We start from the raw sequence: 23,690 nt of genomic DNA, 5'->3' as shown, positions 1-23,690 counted from the left end.
CTGAACACGGATCCACATTCAATGGCTGTATTTTAAACTCATGTAGTTAGAGTCATACCTTTAAATGTTTGTAGGTTGATTCGTGAACATTGCAAAAATATCTCAATCCAAATGTAACGTTTTGGATTTCTTTTTTTGTATTTTAGGAGTAATTTTACTGCACTGTTCTATTTACTTTTACTTACGTAAATAAGTACCACTACTATTATTTGAGTAAATTCTCTGGCTACTCCACTGCAAGTAACTTTACTGAGAGAGGATCAAACATGTGTTAAACAAAAATTTAAGGCACAGACACACCCCGAGTTTATGTTAAAGTGAGACTTATTATTTTTATACAAAACTTCACTGGTCTAATGTTATTTTCTATTTACTGAGACTGATGTGCCACTTGGTGCTAGCCAGCCCATGTCTCTTCTACTTTAAGGGAGTAAAAGTAGAATAGACATGGGACAAACAGGAGTCTGGGGATGCTATGCCTTGTGATTTGCACAATATATAAAATATTGGCTATTTAAGCGTGTTTAAGCATGTTGCATGTTAAGTATAGCCTGCCTCCAGTTATGAGTGTCTTTAAGTTTCCAGGGTAGGAAATGCGTGAGTACGACATGGACAAGTAAGTAAAGGTTGTACGGGAAATATTTATGCATGTCCTTAGTTCCCATGGTTATAATGACGAGAAGGTGATTGGCAAAACAGATTCCACAGGGCAATACCGGAATAAAAACAAATACTTGTTGATTAGTCACACTATTGGCATTTATGGTGCCGAAACTAATTAAATCACGGATCAATTCGTGTTACCACAGCAACAGCCTTGCCTGCCGGTATTTGGGAGACCCGCCCACCTCAATAAAGACCTAACCCTCTCTCCTCCAATCCAGACAAAAGACGGCGGCAGATCCGCGGCGGCGCGCACTGAGCCAGAGCATCTGGAGCACCTTCAAGGGGAGCACGGCGGGACTCATTCGAAAACGCAGGAACGCACAGCAGGCACGCCGACAGGACGGACACGCCCTCCAAATCCACCTGAAAACCTCCGAGCCGGCTAATTGACCTTGGTAAAGGACACAGGCAGGGAAAGTGAGCCCACATTTATCCGTAAAGGCAGAACAGCGCGTTCCCATGATGTCATACCTGTGGATTCTGCTATTAGGGAGCCTGCTGGCCTCACACGCCAAAGCGCAAGGTAATGATTTAGGTTCAATTAGTAAATGTATTCGGGCTCTAATTTTGTGCAAATGTTGCTCCTTCTTTCTTTTCCTATCTATCTATCTATCTATCTATCTATCTATCTATCTATCTATCTATCTATCTATCTATCTATCTATCTATCTATCTATCTATCTATCTATCTATCTATCTATCTATCTATCTATCTATCTATCTATCTATCTATCTATCTATCTATCTATCTATCTATCTATCTATCTATCTATCTATCTATCTATCTATCTATCTATCTATCTATCTATCTATCTATCTATCTGTCCACCGGTCTTCTGTCTGTTTGCATGCTTCATTAGTCTCATTTCGTCTATAATCAATCCCTGCATTCTGCTTGGTTTAATTAATGTCTAATTGGATGACCAAACAGATTTTCATCTTCTGTCTGTTCAGCTGGGCCATCATCAGTGAGGAAAGATGTCCCAGCCTTTCTAAAATGTGTCCAGATCTTTCTCTTAGAGATTTCAAACCTGAGGGGTGTGGTGGACCCAAGTAACCGTCTCCCCATTTTCCTGTTTCTTAATGCTCATTTCTCTGTGCTTAGCTGACTACTTCCTCCTCATGTCTTGTTTTTTTTTTTGCTTTTGTTCCAGGTGTCTTTTATTTGTCTTTTTTGTTTGTCTCCCCTCTTCCTTCCCCTTCAGCTGGTTTGTAAGCTCCCCCTTTTTTGCCTGCAGTACATGCAATGATTTCAGATTGCTCAAATGCGCAATAAAATTCACATGGAGAGAAGGGGAATGGTTTAGGAAAAACACATAAACTGAGGGAAAAGCAAGGGGAGGTGTTGGAAGAAGATGAAGGATAAATGCTTGAGCTGATTGAGAGGGAAAATAGAGAGAGACACAATGAAGGAGAAGTAAGAACCACGCTATCATTATGCAAACAAATTCAGTTGAACGTTTGGTGTTTGGAGGTGAGGTGGTAATCTCACTCTACCGGTTAAGTTTTTTGATACTAGACAAACCGCCAGGGAGAAAGCACCTTTACATGTACTGTCTCTCCCACACATGCACACGCCCACACACACAATTGTGTTTTTTCTTCTCTCTCTGTAAACTGCTTTGAGATAGTGTAAGCTCACTGTGAACTCAGTGGACTTTGATGCACTGGGACCCTGAAAGTCTCCCCAGGCATGTTTCACTGACATGCACGTGTGCAAGAGAAATCAGTTTATCAGTTTACAAGATGAAGTGTGGGGTCAGTTGCGCATGTGGACATCATTTACGGTGTGTGTTAAGCTATAGAAGGGAGGAATAGGGAGTGTTCGGTAACCAGATCCAGCTCCAGCTCCAGCTGTAGACAACACCCAACACACACAACTAGTTTCAGCGCCTTCCATTCCCCCCAGGCCCTCAGTGTTTCTATGTCTGTGTGTGTAACTAAGAGAGGGTGGGGTGCACTGCAACTTTTATGTACAGAACATGTGCGAGTATGAGAGAGCTCCATGCATTTTGTGTGTGAATAAGCTAACCATTAAACATTTGTGTCTGAAAGGGAAATGAAAAGGGTGTGAGGTGTGCCAGGTGTGGGTTTACAGATATGTGTGTATTGTGAGTGCGCCAACTTGTCTGTGTTTACACCTTCAACTGCCAACGCATAAATCATCCCTTTGTGGGTTAAGTGCTCACAAACATGCACACACATATTCTCTCCCTTATGGGTGCATTAAGGTGCTATGATTGGAGTAAACAGAACACTGTTCACAAAACACACAATAAAAGGTTTACCTGAGAGAACAATGGTTTGAAGAAGCTCTCACATCATCGGACACATGTGCACAAAATGTTGTGCAGTTAGGACTCAATGTGTGAGATCATTCACCTCCACTCAGGCGATCTCACACAATCATTGCGGAAACCAGAAGAGTAAAAGAAAAGATAAAATTCCTTTCATTGCTCCAATAGTTCTGTTGGCACATAGCCTAGCTAATGGTGCTAGATGATGGGTTCCCAAGCTTTGTATAACTAGCACCACCTCAATAAATACCAGGCCTGCCAGAATCGGCCATCTTGTCAGAAGTTTTATAACGATCACAAACAGTTTGGACTGCTAAGTTCATTACGTTAGCTTCAAATAAAAAAAGAAAGGCAAAAAAGTCAATAGGTTATAACAAAAATGTAATTATAAGTTGTAATTAAAAGTGAAATTTTTCACCAATATAAAAATATTATGACGACAACTTTTTTTTTGAATCCTGATGATTTGTATCTTGTATATCACACAGAATTATAAAACTTAATTCAGTGACCAGTAAAATTGGTCAGTTAGCTTTGATGTTATTCCTTCAAACAAAGTTCTGACCTCACCAATAAGAAGAACACAGCACATGTGGCACATGTTCTTGGTTTACTGTCATTCACTATTTTCAGTAAATTTCTTTGTATTTACCTTGAAAATAATTATTACCCAAACTGAGTTCTACATCAACCCCAAGCTCAAAATCTTATATGGCGGCTTTGTATATAAAACTACATATAAGAGAAATGTCATTAAATTGGGTCTGATGTCACTGATTTTGTATAATATGCAACTCCACTTTTTTAACTTTTGCCCCATTTTAATCCTTAAAGGTTCCAAATCTCCTGAACGTGTCTAATATTTTGTAAACAAGGCAAGCAGCAACATGGAAATTTAGCAGCAACAGAAATCTTTGAAATATTCACTCAAACTGATACAATGCCATCATGTGACCATTAGATGTGCCTAAGTTTTCATTTAGTATTTTACACCATACTGATTTTCATGTAAACATTCCTAATGTCCAGACATTTCCTGCTAAATTTCACCTACTTCCAAGCTGCATATAGAAAATCTGAGCCGTTGAGGACTACAGCAATCCTGTTTCCTTGAGGAAGATCATTATCAGGAGGATGATCTTGATGAAGACCAAGGTGAAACCCTTTGGTTGGTCAATAAAGTTGTTTTATCAATATTACAGATGCTGCTAGAGTCCTTTTCCTTGATGAATTACTGTCCAGAGTTTATTCATGTTAGGTAAATCTGTGACACCCTGTAACAGATTGTCTTCACAAACTGCATTCCTCACCTGTTCAGTTTTGAAATAGTTACCAACCACGTTCAACCCTGACAAAGAAAAGTAAAAAGGAATGAATGGCACTCACTGTCAAATGTTTAATAGTAGCCTGCATTGTTATGCAGTTGTCAGTACAGCTGACTTGCAGCAAAAATTCTGGGTTTGAATCCCAGCTGGAGCTGTTGAGTGTGCATGTGTGTATATATAGAATCTTTTCAGGTACTGTTTCCTTTATTTTTAAAGTGCATTAGATTAATTGAACACTTTAAATTGCTGTTACCAGTGCATAGTTGTCTCCCCACAAGTTCCCTATGACTGAATACGTAGTCATAGTATGTAACCCAATGTCTTCTTTTCTTTTTGTAGCCAAAAGGACAGCGAGGGATGTTAATTAACAAGATGTTGTACTATCTAATAATTCCACTCATTGTCTCAAATTAGAGCTTTCTGGGAGTAGTTGTCTGTCAAATGTTTCAAAAAATGTGCAAGAAAGACAGATATGTGTTTATTTGAACAAAGCATTAGCCAGTTGTAAAGAACTCACAGTGTACTTGACCGTGTGTGAGGATCACATGGTCAAATACACTATTAGTATGTACGAATCACATGGTTTCAGTTAGGAGTTATTCCCTCAGGGACCTTTTTGCCGTTCGCAGTTACATACAATAGCATGCAGTCATGTTGGAGACTAAGATGACTCACCAGCCTCAGGGGGAAGTTGTGGCAATGAAAAAGAGAGAGTTAGGACTTTGTGAGTAAGAAAGAGAATGAAGAAAGCGGGGTAAGAGATTCTAAGAAGAAGCAGAAGAAAAAGGAGGGAGAGGAAGTTTAACTGCTGGGGTAATAGAAAACAGGGCACTCTTTATTAAAAGTGTGAGTAGATGTCAACATGAGCTTCCTTTGTGTGCAAATGGGATTGTTTGTTCTATTACTGGAGGGAACAGACAAGAGGAAGCCTGAACAATTTATATTCATGCACGAGTTGTATTGGTAAGGGTGGCTGAATGAGGTAGTGGTAAACTGATAAGTGAGAACAGAATGTTCAGTGGAGCAACAGAAAAAGTTTACATCCAGGAGTAGCTTCCCTCTCTGTGCATGTACAGGCTTACACTTACTAAAGAGTTAGAGCAGTTACAAGAAATCCATCTAACCTCCCACTCATATGCACGCAAGCTCTAACCTGTGCGATAAAGACGGGACTCATTTCCACATGTACTGTTTGAGAAATTAGAAACAAGGGTTATCACTACTGAATAAAGATTAAGTAAATTATTTTGTATAATGTATAGGTTGTGTTTTCAGTGGTTTATCACTAGCCTTTGAAATACAGAGGCTCATCAAATTCAACCACGTACGCCGCAATTCATCTTTGATTAAGACAGCGATTTCCAAAGAAATAATGAGGAAACTGAAACAACCACAGTGCCACACCCATACACACATGTGCATACAGTGTGATTCATTAGGGGCTGTGATTAATGTTTAGCTTTTATACAGAGCTGATAGCGTGGCTTTAAGCTCACAAAGTAAAAAGGAGGCATTAGAAACTCTTCTATAAATGAGTGTAATGAATGTATGCAAATTTGTTTATAGCTTGTATATACTGAATGTACTTGTTTAAATAAACTGAATTTCTACGAATTTTGAGTTGTTCCCACCGAATCCATGCTAGAATGACAAGAGCCAGGGTGTCATCAGTGCATCTCGCCTCCAGATGATTTACGGTGTGATGGAAATACTTCAGATATTGTTCATGCTGGTCACCCTCAAGGCTTCACTGACTCTTATGCAATCTGACTTGGCAGGTGTAGCAATCTTTTGAAAATTAACTTAGCAACGAACGCAGTAAATACAGGAAGAGAAGATTTTTATATCACCCTAAAGAAAGGTTTTAGAGTATAGAGCTATTTTCTTTTGTCTTTTCCTTCTATCATAGTGTTTCCTATGTATAGTTTAGCTTGGAGAATAACATTACTGCCTGGCTCTGTAGTTATGACATACATGATATTGTGATGATAAGACAAGATTATAGCTGTATATTGTATAGTTGTATAAAATGAAACATCAAAAATGCAGCCCTATTATTTTTAACAGTCCACACCAATAAAGTCAATACTCTTAAGGGCCAGAAATCTCTTTGAAATCGTTACATTCAGTGTGTTAAGGTCGTAGGCCAACTTTGTATGCAGCAGAATTTGATTTATTGTCCCTTTTCCTGTTAAAACTACCTCTAACAGTGTTTGAGTATGGATTTGGTGAAATTTGTGGTGAACCAGATCCTTTGTGAGTTTCTCCAAATCCAGTTAGCTTAGTCCAACTCTGTTTCTTCAAATGCAAGCTGACAATGGAATGACTGAGAGGAAAGAATAAACACAGCAAAACAAACATATGCCACAATTGTTGTATTTGTGTTGAAGCTGAGACCTAGTTCTTAGGTGGTCCAAATGTCCTTCTATTTTGCGGTTTTAAAAGTAGCATGACATTTCCAGAAATGTAAATCCATCTTCTCTCTATGAAATTTGAATCTGTTTAAGTATTTTAGAACTTGAAGTCATCAGATGATGTCCAGATTCAATGAAAAGACAAAGAAATACCCTCTAGTTTAGCTGCAATAGAAAGCAATTTAGCTCACCCTACCATAGGTGTTGTTAGAGGCTAACAATTAGTCAGTCATGGTTTCCTCTCAGGGCTTACAAATTGTTTACATTTTGTCTGCTAGTCTATTATTTATATTTAGTTTTGTTCAGAAATAACTACAGTGTAGATAACATCAGCATGGTGGGGTTAGGGTTGTGATGTGACTGTATACAGAGTACAGCAACCACCTAAGAACTGCTTCCTCTATTATTACAAAAGGAAAAGAGAGCATTAAACATGAATACAAAAGCATGTCAAGTTTTAAGCATCTTCATCTCAATGACTCAGAATATATGCTCATACTTATTAAGACTTGCTTGTTAGCAGCAACTGGTGCTGCTTTGACTTGAAAATTTGTGGAAATTTAGCATAAATATCATTAGTAATCACTTCAATTATTGTGAAGCGGAAAAGTACTGCTGGGGTGATTCAGCATCAGGTTACATGTGAAATCAGCTGAGTAAAGACAAATAAAAACTAAACAGTGTTTGTTGCTTTAGCTACTCACAGGGGAATGTCACAAATCTGACTCCAGCACGCACACAGTCACACAACAAAGAAGGGTTCTCATTAGTGCAAAGCTGCAACAGCTGTCCTGAGGTTGAGACTTTCGTTTAGTGCTGCCTGGGGTCAGATGTGATCGAAGTGCCTGTCATCCACTTCAGAGCTGAGCGTTAACATTGTGGATCAGTCAGGACAGGGTGTGGCCCTGGATCTGCATGCATTCTCACAGACCTTGAGGAATTGTGCCAGTTTCCACAGTCATCACCATAAAGTTTTATTAGCACTGCTTTAAACTGAACACAAGTTTTCTCATTCAGTAACAATAGAGTACACTAAATATTGATCAATGTTGGAAATCTTTTCAGGGATTTACCCACTGAAAGAATTCAGAGGCAATCCAAGCTTTTTGAGACTTGGGTGGCCAGATCTCTCTATTTTTCACCCGTTTTTCTTTTAAAGCAGAAGACTTGGACCTGAAGCTCAAACATGTGTCAGTATATAATGTAAAAGTCTAATGTTATTCTGTTGCTTTTATTTTTCACATGACTTCATCCAGATGAGGGAGACGTAACTGTTGCTCCAGAGACGGAAGAAACGGCAACAGAACCAGCAGATCCAGGGGTTGATGGAGAAGCTGATGGCGCAGCAGAGACAGTGAGAAAAACAAAATGCTTCCTTTCAGTTGGATTTGCTTGTTTATAATGTGTACAAGATGTCACCTTAAAATCACAGACTAAAAATGTATCCTTTTGATAACTAAGTGAAAATTTGAAAGCTGAGAGTGAGAGGTGATAACATAAGCAGAAGCTAATTTTTTGTTAAGTTTTGTAGAATTAATGATGTGCCAATTGATTTTTCATTAGTCTTTGTGTCTAACTGTAAAGTTTAGCACACCGTTATTCTGCCTTATAACACTCTCAAGCTTCAATTGTGCTAAAAAATTGTGTTAAATACAGGAAGCACCAGAAACAGAAGGTGAAATAGACACAGCAGCTGACCTTCAACCAACGGCTGACCCTGACCCAGCAGCTGACCCTGAGCCAACGCCAGAACCTGAACCAGCAGCTGACCCTGACCCAGCAGCTGACCCTGAACCCACGCCAGAACCTGACCCAGCAGCTGATCCTGAGCCAACACCAGAACCTGGCCCAGCAGCTGACCCTGACCCAGCAGCTGACCCTGAACCAACGGCAGAGCCTGAACTAGCAGCTGACCCCGAGCCAACGGCAGGTCCAGAACCAGAAGCTGACCCCGAGCCAACGGCAGGTCCAGAAGCTGACCCTGAGCCAACGGCAGTTCCAGAGCCTGAGAATGAGAATTTGGGAGAAGAGTTAGAGACATCTACAGCACCGTCTGCAGGTGTGACGACCCCAGCAGCACCTACAGAAGATGGCTCAGGAGCAGTTACCCTAGCTGCTGGTGCAGAACCTGCACCTTCCACAGTGGCTGCTGAAATTGAACCATCTGCCACACCACAAGGTAATTTAGAAAATAATAATTTATTTGTGCTTATTTTAGATTAATCTTGTCAATTTAACATTTACCTATACTCTCAAAGTCCACTTTATTAAGTGTGCTAATAAAATGAAAACATTTCTCAAAGATTTCAGTCAATGTTAAGATAATAGCATCACACAGTTGCTGCAGATTTACCTGCTGTGCCCCCACAAAGCTCTATTGGACTGAGATCTGGTCACAGTTAAAGAGTGGAGCAAACTCAGTCAGTGTGATGGTCCGAAACCCTGTAAAAATACAAATGTAGGCTAAGGTGTTTAAATGATGCTCAAGTCGTAACTAGGGACACACAGCGTGGAGCTAAATATTCCCCCAAACTCTATACCACCACCAACAACATGAATTGTAAAGACAAGACAGAATGGATTCTGTGCTTAGGTGACAGAAGTGGCATCTGGTGTGATGTTCTTCTGCTTCCTCTAAATATGCTTTGAGGTTTGATTAGCTGAAAAATGTTATTCTGCATACCTTTTTTAAATAGATGTCTAAATGCTTTGAGTTGAGTTGCTGCCATTTTATTGACTGATTCTCTATTTGCATATAAAAGCAATTGAACTGGGGTATCTGTTCAACTGGTGTATGTTACATTACATTAATATTACTACACTAATCCTTTCTGAATATTATCACTGTAAAATATTTGTAAAAATCTAATTTCTTGAAGCAGAGCCATGGTGATAATGATCTTTTGTGAAGCTACTATTATTTTTATGATATAATTCTTTACTAGGAGTCTGCAGTGACAATTATTTTCTGTACACTGTAATAATGTAGAATTAGGAAAGCTATTTCATGTCCTGCGTCTCTGTTTATTTGCAGTTAACTCAGATGCTGACGTGGAAGTGCCTGAACAAACAACTCCTGTACCTGAGGTTGCTGACACAACTGCTGCACCCTATAAAGTCAGTGCTTGTTTATGTGAAGACTTTAAAAACCATATAGTAAACGTTTGCTTTGACACATCTTGTTTCTGCTGGTTAATGTGTGTTATGTTTTGTTTTTAATAGCCTGAAGTAGATGAGGAGACCGCACAGAAAGCAACCCTTATTCCGCCGATAAATGAAATAAGTAAGAACTTATGTGATTACAATATTTTGAAACAGAAAACTAATTAAGATACATTTAAATCCTGCTTGCAATAAGTGTTGCAAAAGCATTCATGCCCGATGAGCGTTTTCACTTTTTATAATGCTACAACCATAAATGGCAGAGTGATCATTGGGATTATATGCGACACAACGCTGTGCATGATTATTAAGTGAAAGATAAAGGATGCAAAGTTTTCAGCATCTTTCACAAATCATATAAATATGAAAGGTGTGATTCTCATTTGTGTTTCGGGCTGCTGTGTAGATAACCAGAATGCATAAGGCTCCTACCACCATGTTTTACCATTGCAGTATTAGTTTCCACTATACAGGGTTTTAAAAGCTGGCAAAACTCTGGTGTCATCTGACTGAAGGCCGTCTTTTTCTAATGTTTCCTCTATGATTTATGACAAACTAAAAACGAGATGCTTTATAAATTTCTATTAACAATGGATTTCTTCAAGCCTCTCTTCTATCAAAGGGACACACCGTCCTGTGTCACCTGTCCTTACCATCTCGACTGGTTGACAGGTTAGGTAGATGGCATGCCTTGGTAGGTTTGCAGTTATGCAATATTTTTCTCACAATCTTATAATGGATTAAATAGTTCTTTATGGGATGTTTAACCCTTGGAATTTATAACTTCACCCTCATTTAAGCATATTTGTATTTGGATGTATTTAGACATATAGAAGGACACATTTTTGGGATTTAATCTGTTAAAGGAATTAAACAACAATACATGTTTTTCCTTTCACTTTACTCTGATGTGCTACTTTGTGTTTATGCTTATTGCATAAAATCCAACTAAAAGATTAATGGTTGTGGCTGAAATGTGCCAAAGATGTGAAAATGGTATATGACAGGCTATATGACGAGCTCTTTGTATCATGCAAGTATATTCTGACAACAAACAAATGATCAGGCAGGATCAGCTTAATGCTATTTTTTTATTCATTTAGAAAGAGAGCAGACCCTTTTAAAAGACACAGAGACATTGGTGATTTAATTAAAAATCCATTTAAGACTAATTTTATACAGCAAACCATGCAGTCTTTAGAAAACAACCACATTTGTAGTGGAAAATTGGCTTCCCTCATGGAGTGTGCACAATGGAATGCTAATGGAGTAAAAATCTTAATGTTTGCACCATCAATCTGGTTTTCAACTTCAGTATATTGACTCTTGTTTGACTTTTATCTAGCAAAAAATGACAAGGTGCAGAAAGATCTGAACACAGATGATTCTGAGATCTTCATTCGTGTTCTCTTGATGCTGCGAAAGTGTCCAGACTTGTTTATACAGCTGCCGTCTCTCATTTTATGACGGTTGAACAGGAAAAGAACCTATTCAGTAAATGTGCCATATAATCACACAAAATAAAAACAACACACCCCTCATCTTAGTCCGCCTTGAGAAGTTGCACACTTAACTTGTGCAGTGATATTCACGTGTTATTCTTTTTGGAAAAAACAGCATAATACCTCAAAAAACACTATTTGAGCATTTCATGGAAGTGGATAAAACAGGCAAACAAAAAAAGAAACAACATTAAAACATTCCTAAAATCAATGTTATTTGTTTAGGACAGCAGGCAACTTTGATCTCTATAGAATAATGTCTCCATAATGCCTATTTGAGCCATTTCATGCTGCTATATCCTGTACATATGGCTTTTCAAATTTCACTTTGTTTCACACATATATCACCGATTTAGCCACAACTGAGGTCAGTGGAAAAGAGGTCTGTTGTTTCCCACAGCAATTTTCTTCTGGCAAAATGTTGCAGTTTCCATTGCTTACTTTTTCCATGTCTTGTAAGACACTCACCTTTCCAGATAATTGTCAGTCAGCATCCTGTTTGATGCAGACTGTTTGCTGCTGTTTGGTCCGTGTGTGACAAAACATTGGCAGATCTTGTTGTGAATCTGTGATTCTGGGAGGGAGGGAACATTTATACAAAGGAGTTCCCTGGTAATTGTTAGGCTCACATTAGAAATTCCACAGCAAATTAAACAAGTCGGTTAAGTTCCAGTGTATACTGCTGTTGAGGATCTTTTTTTAATTTTTTGTTTTTAATTGAAGTAGTGCCTGTATGCTTCTTGTAGATACAAGCAAAGGTATGCCCATCTCTGTAAGATACATTTGCTTGTATTACAAACTTAATTTAAGCTTAATTTAAATTAAATTGAAAAGTACTTTTTTTATCCCCAAGGGAAAGTGACACAACAACCAACAAGAAATGTGATTAATGAATAAAATATGTCAGTTGTGTTTGCCGCTATAAAATTTTCTCTTGAACAATTTTTGAGTGAAAATAGAAAAATAAATCATAATAAATATTTCCTTCCATCAAATTTTTTGTTCCAGCTGTTATGTATGTTTTTAATATGTTAAGTTTCATTTCCTTGCAGTAATTTGTTCCATTTATACTTTGATACATATGTAGCTATACACCTATACTTTGATATTTACATAGGTTGATTAATTAATCTATAAAGTACTATCCAAATATTGTTTTTCATGTCATTTATGAATGATCTCACACAGAAAAAATATTTTAGTAATCTTTTACTGTTTATTTTTAATTTACCTAATTTATTAATTTCTTTTGTCTTTTCCTACAGTGGTAAAGGGGGAAGGCCGAAAGATTTATAACCCAGGTAAATTTTGTTTAACTTTGTTCATTCTGATTTGGTTTCTATTCTATTTTAACAGTCCTTTTGATATTAATAACTCGATGTGGATATATTTGTGGAGGTTGGCCCTTTGAAGCCTCACCAAAGCTGGGAGAAAGAACCGATTTTTTTTTTTTTTTTTGCTCGGTGTGTTTAAAGTGGAAGAGTAACTATTTTATGTTGGGAGTTTAGAAGGAGTACGGTAAGTCCTAAACTTAAATTAATTTGAGTTCCAATGTTTGATTCACTTTGTGTGTAACAACAAAGCCCTTGCACATTTATCACAAAATTTTTAAAGACATGTCAGATCTTTGTTTTGTTCTGTTTTGGTTGTTTTAAAAGAGTTCATGTTTTTTGTTAAATTGGTAGTTATTGCATCTCACTAATTTCTGAAAAATTATGAGGAACAGATGTGCTGTTTTGCTTATATATACAATTCCCAGGGATTGCATTTAAGGTGGGAATTTGACTCACACTTTTGCCTCCTACATTTGGGTGTTGCCATTTGGTTTTTGAAGACACCTCCCGAATGATTTACACTGACTTTACAGCTGAGGGGCCGCTCTTTACTTTCTACATTTCACTGTGGCGTTATTCTCTGTTTTTTTTTCAAACTGAAGTGTTGATTTACGAAAGGCACAAGACCATGGCAGTCTAATTCTGTTGTCAAGAAAACGCTTTATTACATGTATCAATGATATAAAAGTTAAAACTGTTAAGCAATAAAAAGGCTTTATCAACAGCGTGTTAAAGCCTCAATCATAGTTCTCCCTGCTCATCCGTATCAGTTATGTTGGTTGAGCCACACCCATATCCATGAATTAGAACACCCATGGGATTTCCCCTAAGATAAAGTTAAGTAAACCATTGTTCGTGACAAATGATAGCCTTTTATAAAAACCTTATACTGGTTCACAGGATCACCGTTCACACCCTTTCTGCTGAAGTTTCAGACTGTAGAAATGAGTTTTTCAGGGGTGCCAAACTCAGATGTTCTCCAATTTATATTATCTTAACATATGATTCAACAAGGAAACATTGAAATTAAAATGTGTTATTTTAGAGATAGTGATCTCCATATTTTGATTATCACTTGCATGAAATTTGCTTTACTTGCAGTTTCTATGTATTTATTTAATTTAATTAACATCTTGCAACATTGCGTTCAACTTAGAAATGTATATCAAATAACCCACCTAGTCAAGGAAAGATATGGACCACAATAAAAATACTTTAGTTAGCCCAAATGATCCTTAGATCACTGTTTTCATCAGGTGTATCGAACTAACTAAAAGTAATTCCATTACATTACTCAGTTGTAGCTAACATAGTTATTGAAACCAATAAAAAAATAAAACGATGGTAAAGACATATTATCTTGGTTAGTTTTTATCTTGGTAGAATCTTATCTTATTACTGCGATCGTTTAAATTGGTTTCCATGTTGTGATAAGGCTTAGTGATGCAATTTTCTTTTTATCACAGAGGCTTAGCTACACAAGCAAATACAAGATACTGTGAATGATATCCACTTGGTTCTTACAGACAAGCATGCTCCCATAATTATACTATTTTTATAGAGTGCAAAAAAGAGAACTTCAAAGATAGATTAAAGTGATCTCTCACCAAGATATCAGTGCAATGTTTGTCCAGAGACATTAATTATCCACACTGAAAAACAACAGAACTCTGCTCTCTGTTTCATAAAACTAAATGTCATCAGTGTGATTCTTCTTCTGACATTGTTATTATGTGCTATGTGTTTGCCAAACCCGTTCTAACAAAAATTGAAATTTTACCTGGTGCAGTCGCAAAACATTCTGGGCCTCACATAAAGAGTCAAACTTAAAGCACTCCACTTCATTTACAGGGCTCATAATAAGATCAGGTTTATTTAAATTTCCCTTACCTGGATGTTGCTTTGAAAGACAGACTTTCCTTTACTAAGAAATATTTTTACATCTTTGTATTGCAATAGCGTGTGCGTTGCGATCTTGTTACAATGGAATAAATAATGGAATAAAAATGTAATAAAGTCACATTAAAAATGATGCCAATACCATGATACAGTCACTTACAGCAGTGGTGGGCCGTGAATTTAGTACCTGGTCCTTCAGAGGGACTTTGCTGATTTAATCCACCATTATCACTCTACGAGTATAAATAAACTCAATATAGCAAGATCTGGTCTTACAGAGGTTTGTTCAGCCATGTCATCAACATCAGTATTGAGTGAAAGGATGTCAAGCTTCCTGCTCTAAATGCATTATTCAGACCAGATTTTTAAATACATCTTGAGTGACTACATGTGTGACCCTGAGTAACTGTGCTGTTTCCAAATAAACACACAAAGACAGCTAAGACGTCATTATGGAGATTTTCTTCTGATGTGATTTTTATATGATCAGGATGTTTATGAGGGGCATGCAGAAAGATGGAGGAATGAGACGGTGCTATATAATTTACACAGCAGTGTTTATCTAAGGCTTTTCCTTGATGGTTCGATATATCCTGTTATATATACAGGATATCTCGTTTTTAGTTCCCTAACCTAACATCTTGCAACCATGATGTAATGCTGGAAAATTTTAGTCCTCATTCAAATATTTTTTTTCTTCTTTTCCAAAGATATTTACATTGTAGCCTAGTCAAACTGGAAGTCATTTAAGTTAAATGAGTAAGTTCAGAAATCCAAAGAGACCGTGTAACCACAGTGTTTGGCTGAAATGAGGCCAACATGAAAATAGTCAGGGTCTACCTTCATACTTTTGCAAGTCTCTAAGCCCGAGATGCATTTAAAATGCTTTTAGAACACAAATGTTTAAATTTTCTGAATTCTGCTCATCATGACATGTCTCTAATTGTCTCTAATTTGAATAAGTTGAATCACTTGTCACACTTGGCAGTTTGACTACAGTGCATTAAGTAGAGATTTTCTCAGCATTTACTCCTTACTGCCCACATGAAAGCAAACTCTCTCTAATCTCTACAGTCATGGATTTTGTTGTGAAAGAGTTCTTTAGCAGCTTTGTCAAGTTGAAGCAGGCTGGCAGTCGCCATGATGCAACAGACACATTCGGACAAGCAGAGCAGATGGTGATAACGGACTTGTTGGTACACAGATCACTTAGATCAAAGATTGCCAAAAGGAGTTTGCATCTGATATCTCTGTGATGATATTAACACATGTGTAAGTGTTCTCAAGTGACACTAGATTTAACCTTTTTGTAGACATGATTGTGCATGTTGTAATCTGTTTGAGGATGTTTTAGCATAGTTCTTCTCAGTTTTGCAATTTAGCGCCACAATGTTGTATATGTGTAATGATTAACTTAGTTGATGGCTATTATAGCTTCCATGTCAAAAGTATTGCTTTAAAGATCTGTTCCCTAAACAGTTAAGGCAGAAATGTAAGTGCTTAATTCTCCTAAAGTACAATCTGCCACAAAGGGATTAAACTTCATCCTTCTTCTCGTTTTTTTCTCTCTTACATATACTGCCAAGCCACTTTACTAATGCTTTTCCCCCCTGCTTTTTCAAATTACATATTCTTCTGTCTTTTTTTTTTTTTCTTTTTAGGTCCAGCAGAGGTTGGTGCCAGTACAGAGGGTAAGTTTGTTTATTTTTTTCTGTTCATCATCAAAATATTTATGACTTCAAAAATTTTATTGTATTGCACCAGGTCCTGCTCATATTCTTTAAATCAGAACAAAAAACATTGGGGCTTATGTAGATCTGAAACTTGGTGAAACAGGATATTACTAGCATACCTTTTACAAGACAAACAAAATCCATGCACAGTTTTGTAGTTTGTGTCTGATGATACATCTTAGCAGTAACCTTTGTTCGGGAACACAATGCCATAATCTTTTAAAGAATTAAAACCTTGAATATTGAAAGTGTAGTACAAAAATGAAATCATAATGAGTCTTGTAGTTTTTTCCAATACATTATTTTATAGGTCTTCACTTGAACTCAGACTCAATCTGGAGACTTTGCTTTTGCTACTCTTTTATTGTGTGGCCACTGTTTTATGCTTTAATGCCCAAGTTTAGACTTTAAAGTGTACCATCATCACTCCGTTGGCTGCTTTCTTTGTCGATTTTGTCTTTGTTTTTTGGGGTTAAGGGCAATGGTAACAAAAATGACTATAGCATAAACTAAAACGTAAGATGAGAAGATTTGAAAGGATCTTTGTACACTGCCTTATGTTATGTCTATAACTCAAATAAATCAAAGATGATGCAAATTAAGTGATGATAGAGCAAAATCTATGTTATTTTCAAATGTATGTTAAGTGCTAATTTTGTTTATTTTGCTTCCAGATCCAGAAGAGTCCAAACCTAAAAGTGAGTTATCTCTCTTCTGTGTTCTGGTTACACTACATTCTCCCACCCTCTCAGGCCCTTCCCCAAACATACCTGCAGCATAGGATTTGTCCTGCTTATTTGTATTATGTGTTGGCCTAAGCTGGTTTGTGCTTCCCTCGTCACATTTTCAAAACCTCCTGTTTAAATTGTGAAGATTAAGTGTTTGCATCACTGTAAAAAATGACTAGACGCAACAGTCACAAAAGTGGAAAAAAAAAATAAGGAGTGCTATAGTTATTACTTCATTTTCTGAAAGACTAATGGTGGATTAAACTCAAAGCATAGATTTGCTGCTGTCTTCTTTTCAAAATTATTTCCTTTCACTGTGTTTCTTTACCCTTGGTGTTCTGCTCTTTCTCACATGCATGTTCATTCATGTCTGACATTCACTTCCTTCTACTGACTCACTACAGGCTCCTGTTTCATCCCCCCCTAATTATGTTGACTCATTCTCTTTTTTCAACATTTATTGAAGTTCCCTGACTCACTCCTCTCACCCGTTTTTCTCACCTTTTCCTGTTAGTGCAGTTTATAGTTTATTCAGGTGTGCATATGTGGTTGACTTCACTTTTATATCCCATCAATCACCTTCCTCTTCAGTCCTCAAGTCACGTGTCGGGTCATCTCAGTGTATCTTGCCATTATTACTCTCTGTTGAATGAAAAGCAACCCCTAGTACAAAAAAGCCCTTGTTTTCATATTTGAAATACATCGACGTGAAAAACTGTGTGGTATGCCAAGCAGCAATGCAGATACATTCCATTCATATGATGTGGTAAATTGATGTTATATGCATTAAGTTATGTTAATAACTGACTGAAAACAGGTAATTTAAGCAAAGTTGTTGCTGAGTAAATTATTGGGTACAGCGGTTCTAAGCAGACAATCATCTTTACTTATTTGAGCCATTTATATTATTTGGAACAGTGGTTTTGCATAGCTATATGCTTGCACTAAGGGCAAAAAAACTATCCAGGCTGGTTTTATTTACATGTGTGAGAAGATTCTCTGCATGCTTTTAAAGAGTATCATTCTTTATTCCGAATGAATGTGACCATGTTATTGCCATTTAAAGTGTTCTCATCTTCTTCTATTATTATTTCTTTAATAATTTGTTTTATTTTGTTTCTGTGTGCAGGCTCTAAAAATTTAGCAGCAATCCTGTCTGGAATCATTGTGTCTGCGGTGGGAGCAGTCAGTGGGTACTTTGCCTATCAGAAGAGGAATTTGTGTTTCAAAAAAAGTCAAGGTAGGTTTAACAAACATGATTCTTTTTTAATACTGCAACTATAGAAATTCCAGCTGTTTATAATTTCTACTACCAAATAGAATGAATTAAGCATTCCTAAAACCAGACATTTTGAGATATTTGATGTGCATGTCAAAGTGATATGAGTTTTATTTTCCTTCATCTTTACAATTTTTCAGTCCTTTGTGTTGCTAACTCACATAAAATTTCAATAAGATACATTTAAGTTGGTGGTTTTTACATGACAAATGTAAAAACACTAATTGGTTAAAAGTATTTTTGCAAGAAATTGTATATTTACAGTAGTACCAGTTAGTGGTAGGATGCCACAGTCGATTGAGCGTCTTTGAGATAGATCAGAACTGACCAACTGTCTTAAATTGATCTCCTTCAAGCTCTTTTCTGGTCGAGAAGAAAGTGTTGTCTCACAGTTTGTCTTTTAAACAAAAAAGCTGACCTTTCGAAGGTCAGCTGTCTGCAAAGACAGCAGACTCAGCTTCACGTCTCAGTGAGTGTTGGCAGTTACGATTAGCTCACATACAACCTGCATCCCAGTATTGCCTCTTCAGCAAAGTTTAAATTTACAGTCAACACAAACTGTTCTGCTTTAGCAACACATACTAAGAGGCAGATTTAGACTGTGTTTGGTATTGGTTGAATGTTTAGTTTAATTGCCTGTTAGTGTTAGTGGTTTTTAAAGTAATCACATTTATAAATGTTACCCTGGAAAGTCCCCACAAAAACCTTACTCTGTGGAGATTAATACATTAATGGTATTCAGTTTTTTTTTATTTATAAATTTGTAATCCTTACAATTATGAACAGAAAAGACAAAAGAGTGAAGTTAATTAGAAGTTCTGCATAATTCAACCCAATCCTTCCATAAAATGCCTGCAGATAAAATCCAGTAGGGTTTTATAATTTACTGTTTAAGGAATACTAATACTATTTTACTTGTCATATTCTCCTGTGTGCACTGTGGTAGTGGGTGTAGCAGTCATCTTGCAATCTTAAAGTTGTGGGTTTGATTCCAGTTTCCTCCTTTCGCACGTCCCTTGGGCGAGGCACATAACCTCAAATTGTTTGCCAATCTGCATATCGGTGAATGAATGTGTTTGTGATTGTGACTCTAAAGCCCTTTAAAAGATTGAAATTACAAGGGACAGGTTGTACACATTTTGCCCAATTAACAACAGGGGCGTCCAATTCCAGTCCTTGAGAGTTACCACACTCCAACTTTTAGATGCATTCATTTCCAACACACCTGGATCAAATGAATGGCACATTTTCAACTTTTTTTAATGGGCAGGAAAGTGATTAGTAAGCAACATGAAGTTTTATGATGCAGCATTTCATTTTCTTTTACTTGTTTGTTTTCTTTTAACTGACTTTATCACTCTTTTTCAATTAGAACCAGATCTCGAGGGTGGAGCAGACAAAGCAGCTGCAGCAGAGGCTAAATCGGAACCCCACGGTATGACTGAAACACTGATTAAGACTCACCAAATATAAGTAAATACAAACATTCAGAACATTCAAACATTCAATTGTTTTATTTTATGCAGAACAAAACACCCTGCTAGAAAACTCCAATCAACAACCATCTGACTAGCCTGGGCCAACTTCATACAAGCAGAGGCAATCTCACTGTTAGGCTCTGCCCCGAAGAGCTAAATTACTGTGAGGCCCCAGAGCAGGCCTGTGTGTTTCTGATTGTGTATGTGTGTGTTGGTCTGCGTGGGTGTGTGGGCGTGTAGGCGTGTGTGCGTGTGTATGTCTTCATTCTTGTGTGGGGCAAAGGAGTTAGATAAAGATCTAGTGGTTTCTGGTCATTCCAACAAGGGAATTTATTAAAATGATCAATCAAAATCCAACTTTGTTTTTTTTTTTTTGTCAAGTTGCCATCAAAGAGATTAAATCTCATATTAACTGTAACCATAAAATATCCCAACTCTGCAACATTTTTCTTTTATTTGAGGTGGCTACTACATTGCTCTGGTAATTTAATATAGATCAAAACCAGTAATGGAGAGTGATATTGTATGTATTGAACTACATTTTTGCATTTATTGAGCCAAACATATGATAATGAAAGTATACAAATGTCCTAAAGAAAGAAAACAATATATATAACATAAGTTATCTCTTGTAAAAGTGTAGAATAAGAGGACAAGAAGTGGCATGAATTACTATCACTGTACTTTGTGAATTTTGACATAGGAGAAGTGTCAGAGGATTTTAGTCCTAGTTTTAGGGGAATGATTTAGGTTATCATGTGCTTGGAATGCCAACGGCATCACTGTAGTACTGTTTTCTTTAGTTTGTCCTGTTTTGTTTTGTTTCTCTCTGGTGAAGGGACTCAGACTTGAATCTTGTTCAGTGACGGTTTCTCCGTCAGCTGAATAGATTAGTCGTTGACATTTCTTATTGACCTTTGAAATAGACAATAATCAGATACAGACAGTTCATACCCTTTGATTTTTTTGTCACATAACCACAATCTTCAATGTATTTTGTCAAGATTTTACGTGACAGACTTGGTCAAAGCAAGGCAGAGTTGTGAAAGGGAAGCACATATAGAGCCAGATCTTTTGCTAATTTTTTTCTTCCAAAATAGTTAAAACCCTCAGATTCAATGGAGGACATCCATTTTTGAGTCTTCACTAGATTAACGTCTAGGCCATTCTATAATCTGTAATCTGTAAAAAATATAGTTATTTGCATTTTGGTCAAAATGTTCAGCTGTCTTCTCATCTGACCAGAACAGCATGTTTGCTGTCCTCTGCATGACATCTTGTGAACCTTTAAATTACGGTAAATCAAAACTCTTCTATGGATGATGGATTGAATACTTAGAGAGAAGTTTAGAGCTTTGGCTATTGTTTTGTTTTTAAACTAAACCTGCTATTAACTTCTCTATAAATTGTATTATTGTGTTAAAGTACATACAGTAGAGTTTTAAGGGAACTTCCGAAATTCATTAGTTTTCTGGATTGTATTTTATGGAATCAGATTAAATTCAAATCACACTATTTATATTTCTTTGGGGACGATAAAATATTGGTTGTTATGTGACAAAATATGAAAAGGCTCAAGCAGTATTATGACACAGTAATCATTACTGTTTGTTTTTTTTCCCCCAATATTTTAAATTCACCTAAGTTTAATCCAAAAGACAAAGGAACATCTAACAATTAAAAAGTAAAAAAAAAAAAAAACTTAATGTAATTATGTATATGCATTTTTTTTGTTAGTTTTGTTTATTTTTTCTGTAGTATGTGTAGTTGAGATGCAGTAATTTCTTTGTTATAGTGCCTTTCACTGTCACAGCCTGGCTTGATAAATTTAAAGGCACACAGAGAAGACATATGGACTAGTAATATCAAAACACGCGAATCACACGAAACAATAAAAGGAATGTGCTGCATGCTGCTCAAAATGTAAACAAAATGAATTTGAAGGTATGGTACACACAGGGTGATAACAGCAACTAACAGCATGCTTAAAGCAGGCCAGCTTTGTTTTTTCAACAAACAATTTTACCAGCTTGATCTGATTTTATGTGCAAAGCTCTCCTCCGTGTGTCTCTTCTTTGAAACAAGCCAGTTAGTGCTGTCAGTGTTTTTGTATCATTCATACACGAACATTCACCTGTGACCTTTATATGAATTTCTACCATCTTAGCAGTGGTGCCTCTGAGCCGACACTGATGGTTTTTTGAGTCAACTAGAATCCTGAGGTATTTTGTGATATTTTGTGAAAATGCCTCAGAAGATGCCGCGCTACTGCCTTTTTTTTCTGTCTCCTGCCACTGTAGCACAAAGTAACTTCTGAATGTCTTTTCTTTTGCCTTGAAGTTTTGTACTTTCTGTACTTCTTTTAAACAAAGTAATGTGGTTATACTGGTTGTATAGTGTCGGAGTTCCTGAGATGTTAGCTGTAAAACACTACGTAGCTGCAATACAGGACAGAGACTGTTGCTAACAGCCTAGCCTTGAGCTGTGAAATAGTCTGTGATGTCACATTAATTGGTTTTATGAACTGTGGGCTGAACACAAGTTTGATGCTCTGCTAACTGCCATCTTATTCTGTAACCACTGATAGACAATAGACAGTTTTATCTTGAGATGTTAAAGCAAGCAAATAATATGTCTGGCGTAGAGTAAAAATGCACAAACTTCCCATTGTATAACAGTACAAGCTTTCTTAGATAGCCATTGATGCCTTCAAAACAGATTATCTTCCTTTAAGTGCAGCACTCTCCCCCTTCTGTGCACATTCCACGGGGTGCTTTAAGATTCAGCAAAAGTACTCTGATGTCCGGCAGTGTAAATTCAGACTCATTTAATACACAAGATAATTCCTCAGTGCTAATCTGCTTTATACTTTATCCCTAAATGTCCCAAAAAGACACAATGTATCGGACTGCAGCATCCCAACCAGAATGTAAACCTTTGGGTCCTGAAGTGCACTTTCCAGATCAATCAAAAGGGCATCAAACATGACGCTAACCAGTGCTGCCTTATCATTTATATCATCTTGAATATTTCTGAGAGGGAAACAAAAGAACAGTGTCAACATCAACAGAAAGATGAGCAGAGATTTTGATGTTTTGTTTTGTAAGAACATTCTCAATTGGAGAAGCACTTTCCTATTCTGTATACACATTGACTTATTAAATGCATTTAGACAAGTGTAAAGCTTTTCCTGTTAATTTAATATTCCATGTTGATATTTCGTGTATGAACTGTCTTCTTCAATGTCATTCAAGCACTTGTGCTCGACTGGAGTTGTGTAAATAATGTTTAACAAGTCGATTAAATGCTTTTCGTGGGAGGTTCTGGTTGGTTTGTGTGTTTTGTCTATTTTTTATGTTTTCCTCCCCAACAGAATACCAGGAAAGATAAATGATAAGAAAAAAAAGATCAAGTGATGTTTGGCTATTTTACACATCAGTGGGAGAATCTTGATGATGGTCCATTTCTTTTGAATGAACTTGTCCCCTCACTGCACATCAGACTTTCACAAGCAACAGGCACGAGACGATGATAAAGCCCTTTGAATCACCTCTAGACTTTTGACCTGTTGCACCAATAAAGGAATAATAAAGGAGTAATCCATACATGTCCATAAAAAGTCATTTGAGTTAATCTCTCCACTTAAAATTTGTCCCTGGAAAAAAAGGTTGAAGATAAAGGAGTTACAAATTATGAAGAACCTGATTTGCATCCCATATATGTTAGAAAATTAACTTGAAAACATTTTGTTAAGCTGTCAGAAAAATAAGCAAAACAAACCAAAAAAAAAAAAAAGCAGTGACTAGTTGAATATACAGTATATGTGTTCTGTAATGGGCATAAGAAAGTATTCCTTTCCTTTCTAGGATTTTA

The 23,690-nt window shown here is 36.8% G+C and overlaps 1 protein-coding gene across 1 annotated transcript; it reads left to right on the top strand.

Moving 5' to 3' along the window:
- Positions 1–879: 879 nt before the first annotated feature.
- Positions 880–23,136, top strand: LOC102221729 (proteoglycan 4-like). The gene is made up of 11 exons (XM_005800701.3): positions 880–1,189; positions 7,959–8,056; positions 8,359–8,881; positions 9,737–9,819; positions 9,925–9,985; positions 12,632–12,667; positions 16,261–16,290; positions 17,007–17,030; positions 18,190–18,300; positions 19,712–19,774; positions 19,866–23,136. Exons 1-11 carry the CDS (start codon positions 1,126–1,128, stop codon positions 19,910–19,912), a joined length of 1,140 nt encoding a protein of 379 aa, XP_005800758.1. The 5' UTR covers positions 880–1,125; the 3' UTR covers positions 19,913–23,136.
- Positions 23,137–23,690: the final 554 nt, after the last annotated feature.

This window comes from Xiphophorus maculatus, chromosome 7 (genome assembly GCF_002775205.1).
Source record: "Xiphophorus maculatus strain JP 163 A chromosome 7, X_maculatus-5.0-male, whole genome shotgun sequence".
Taxonomy (NCBI): domain Eukaryota; kingdom Metazoa; phylum Chordata; class Actinopteri; order Cyprinodontiformes; family Poeciliidae; genus Xiphophorus; species Xiphophorus maculatus.
This window is presented reverse-complemented; position numbering and strand designations above follow the sequence as displayed.

What these genes read in the sequence shown, in the direction of transcription:
- LOC102221729 (XM_005800701.3), top strand. Translation starts at nt 1,126, where the DNA reads ATGATGTCATACCTGTGGATTCTGCTATTAGGGAGCCTGCTGGCCTCA. An exon ending in CTGATGGCGCAGCAGAGACA is followed by an intron (nt 8,057 to 8,358) that starts GTGAGAAAAACA and finishes TGTTAAATACAG; the next exon opens with GAAGCACCAGAAACAGAAGG. An exon ending in ACCATCTGCCACACCACAAG is followed by an intron (nt 8,882 to 9,736) that starts GTAATTTAGAAA and finishes GTTTATTTGCAG; the next exon opens with TTAACTCAGATGCTGACGTG.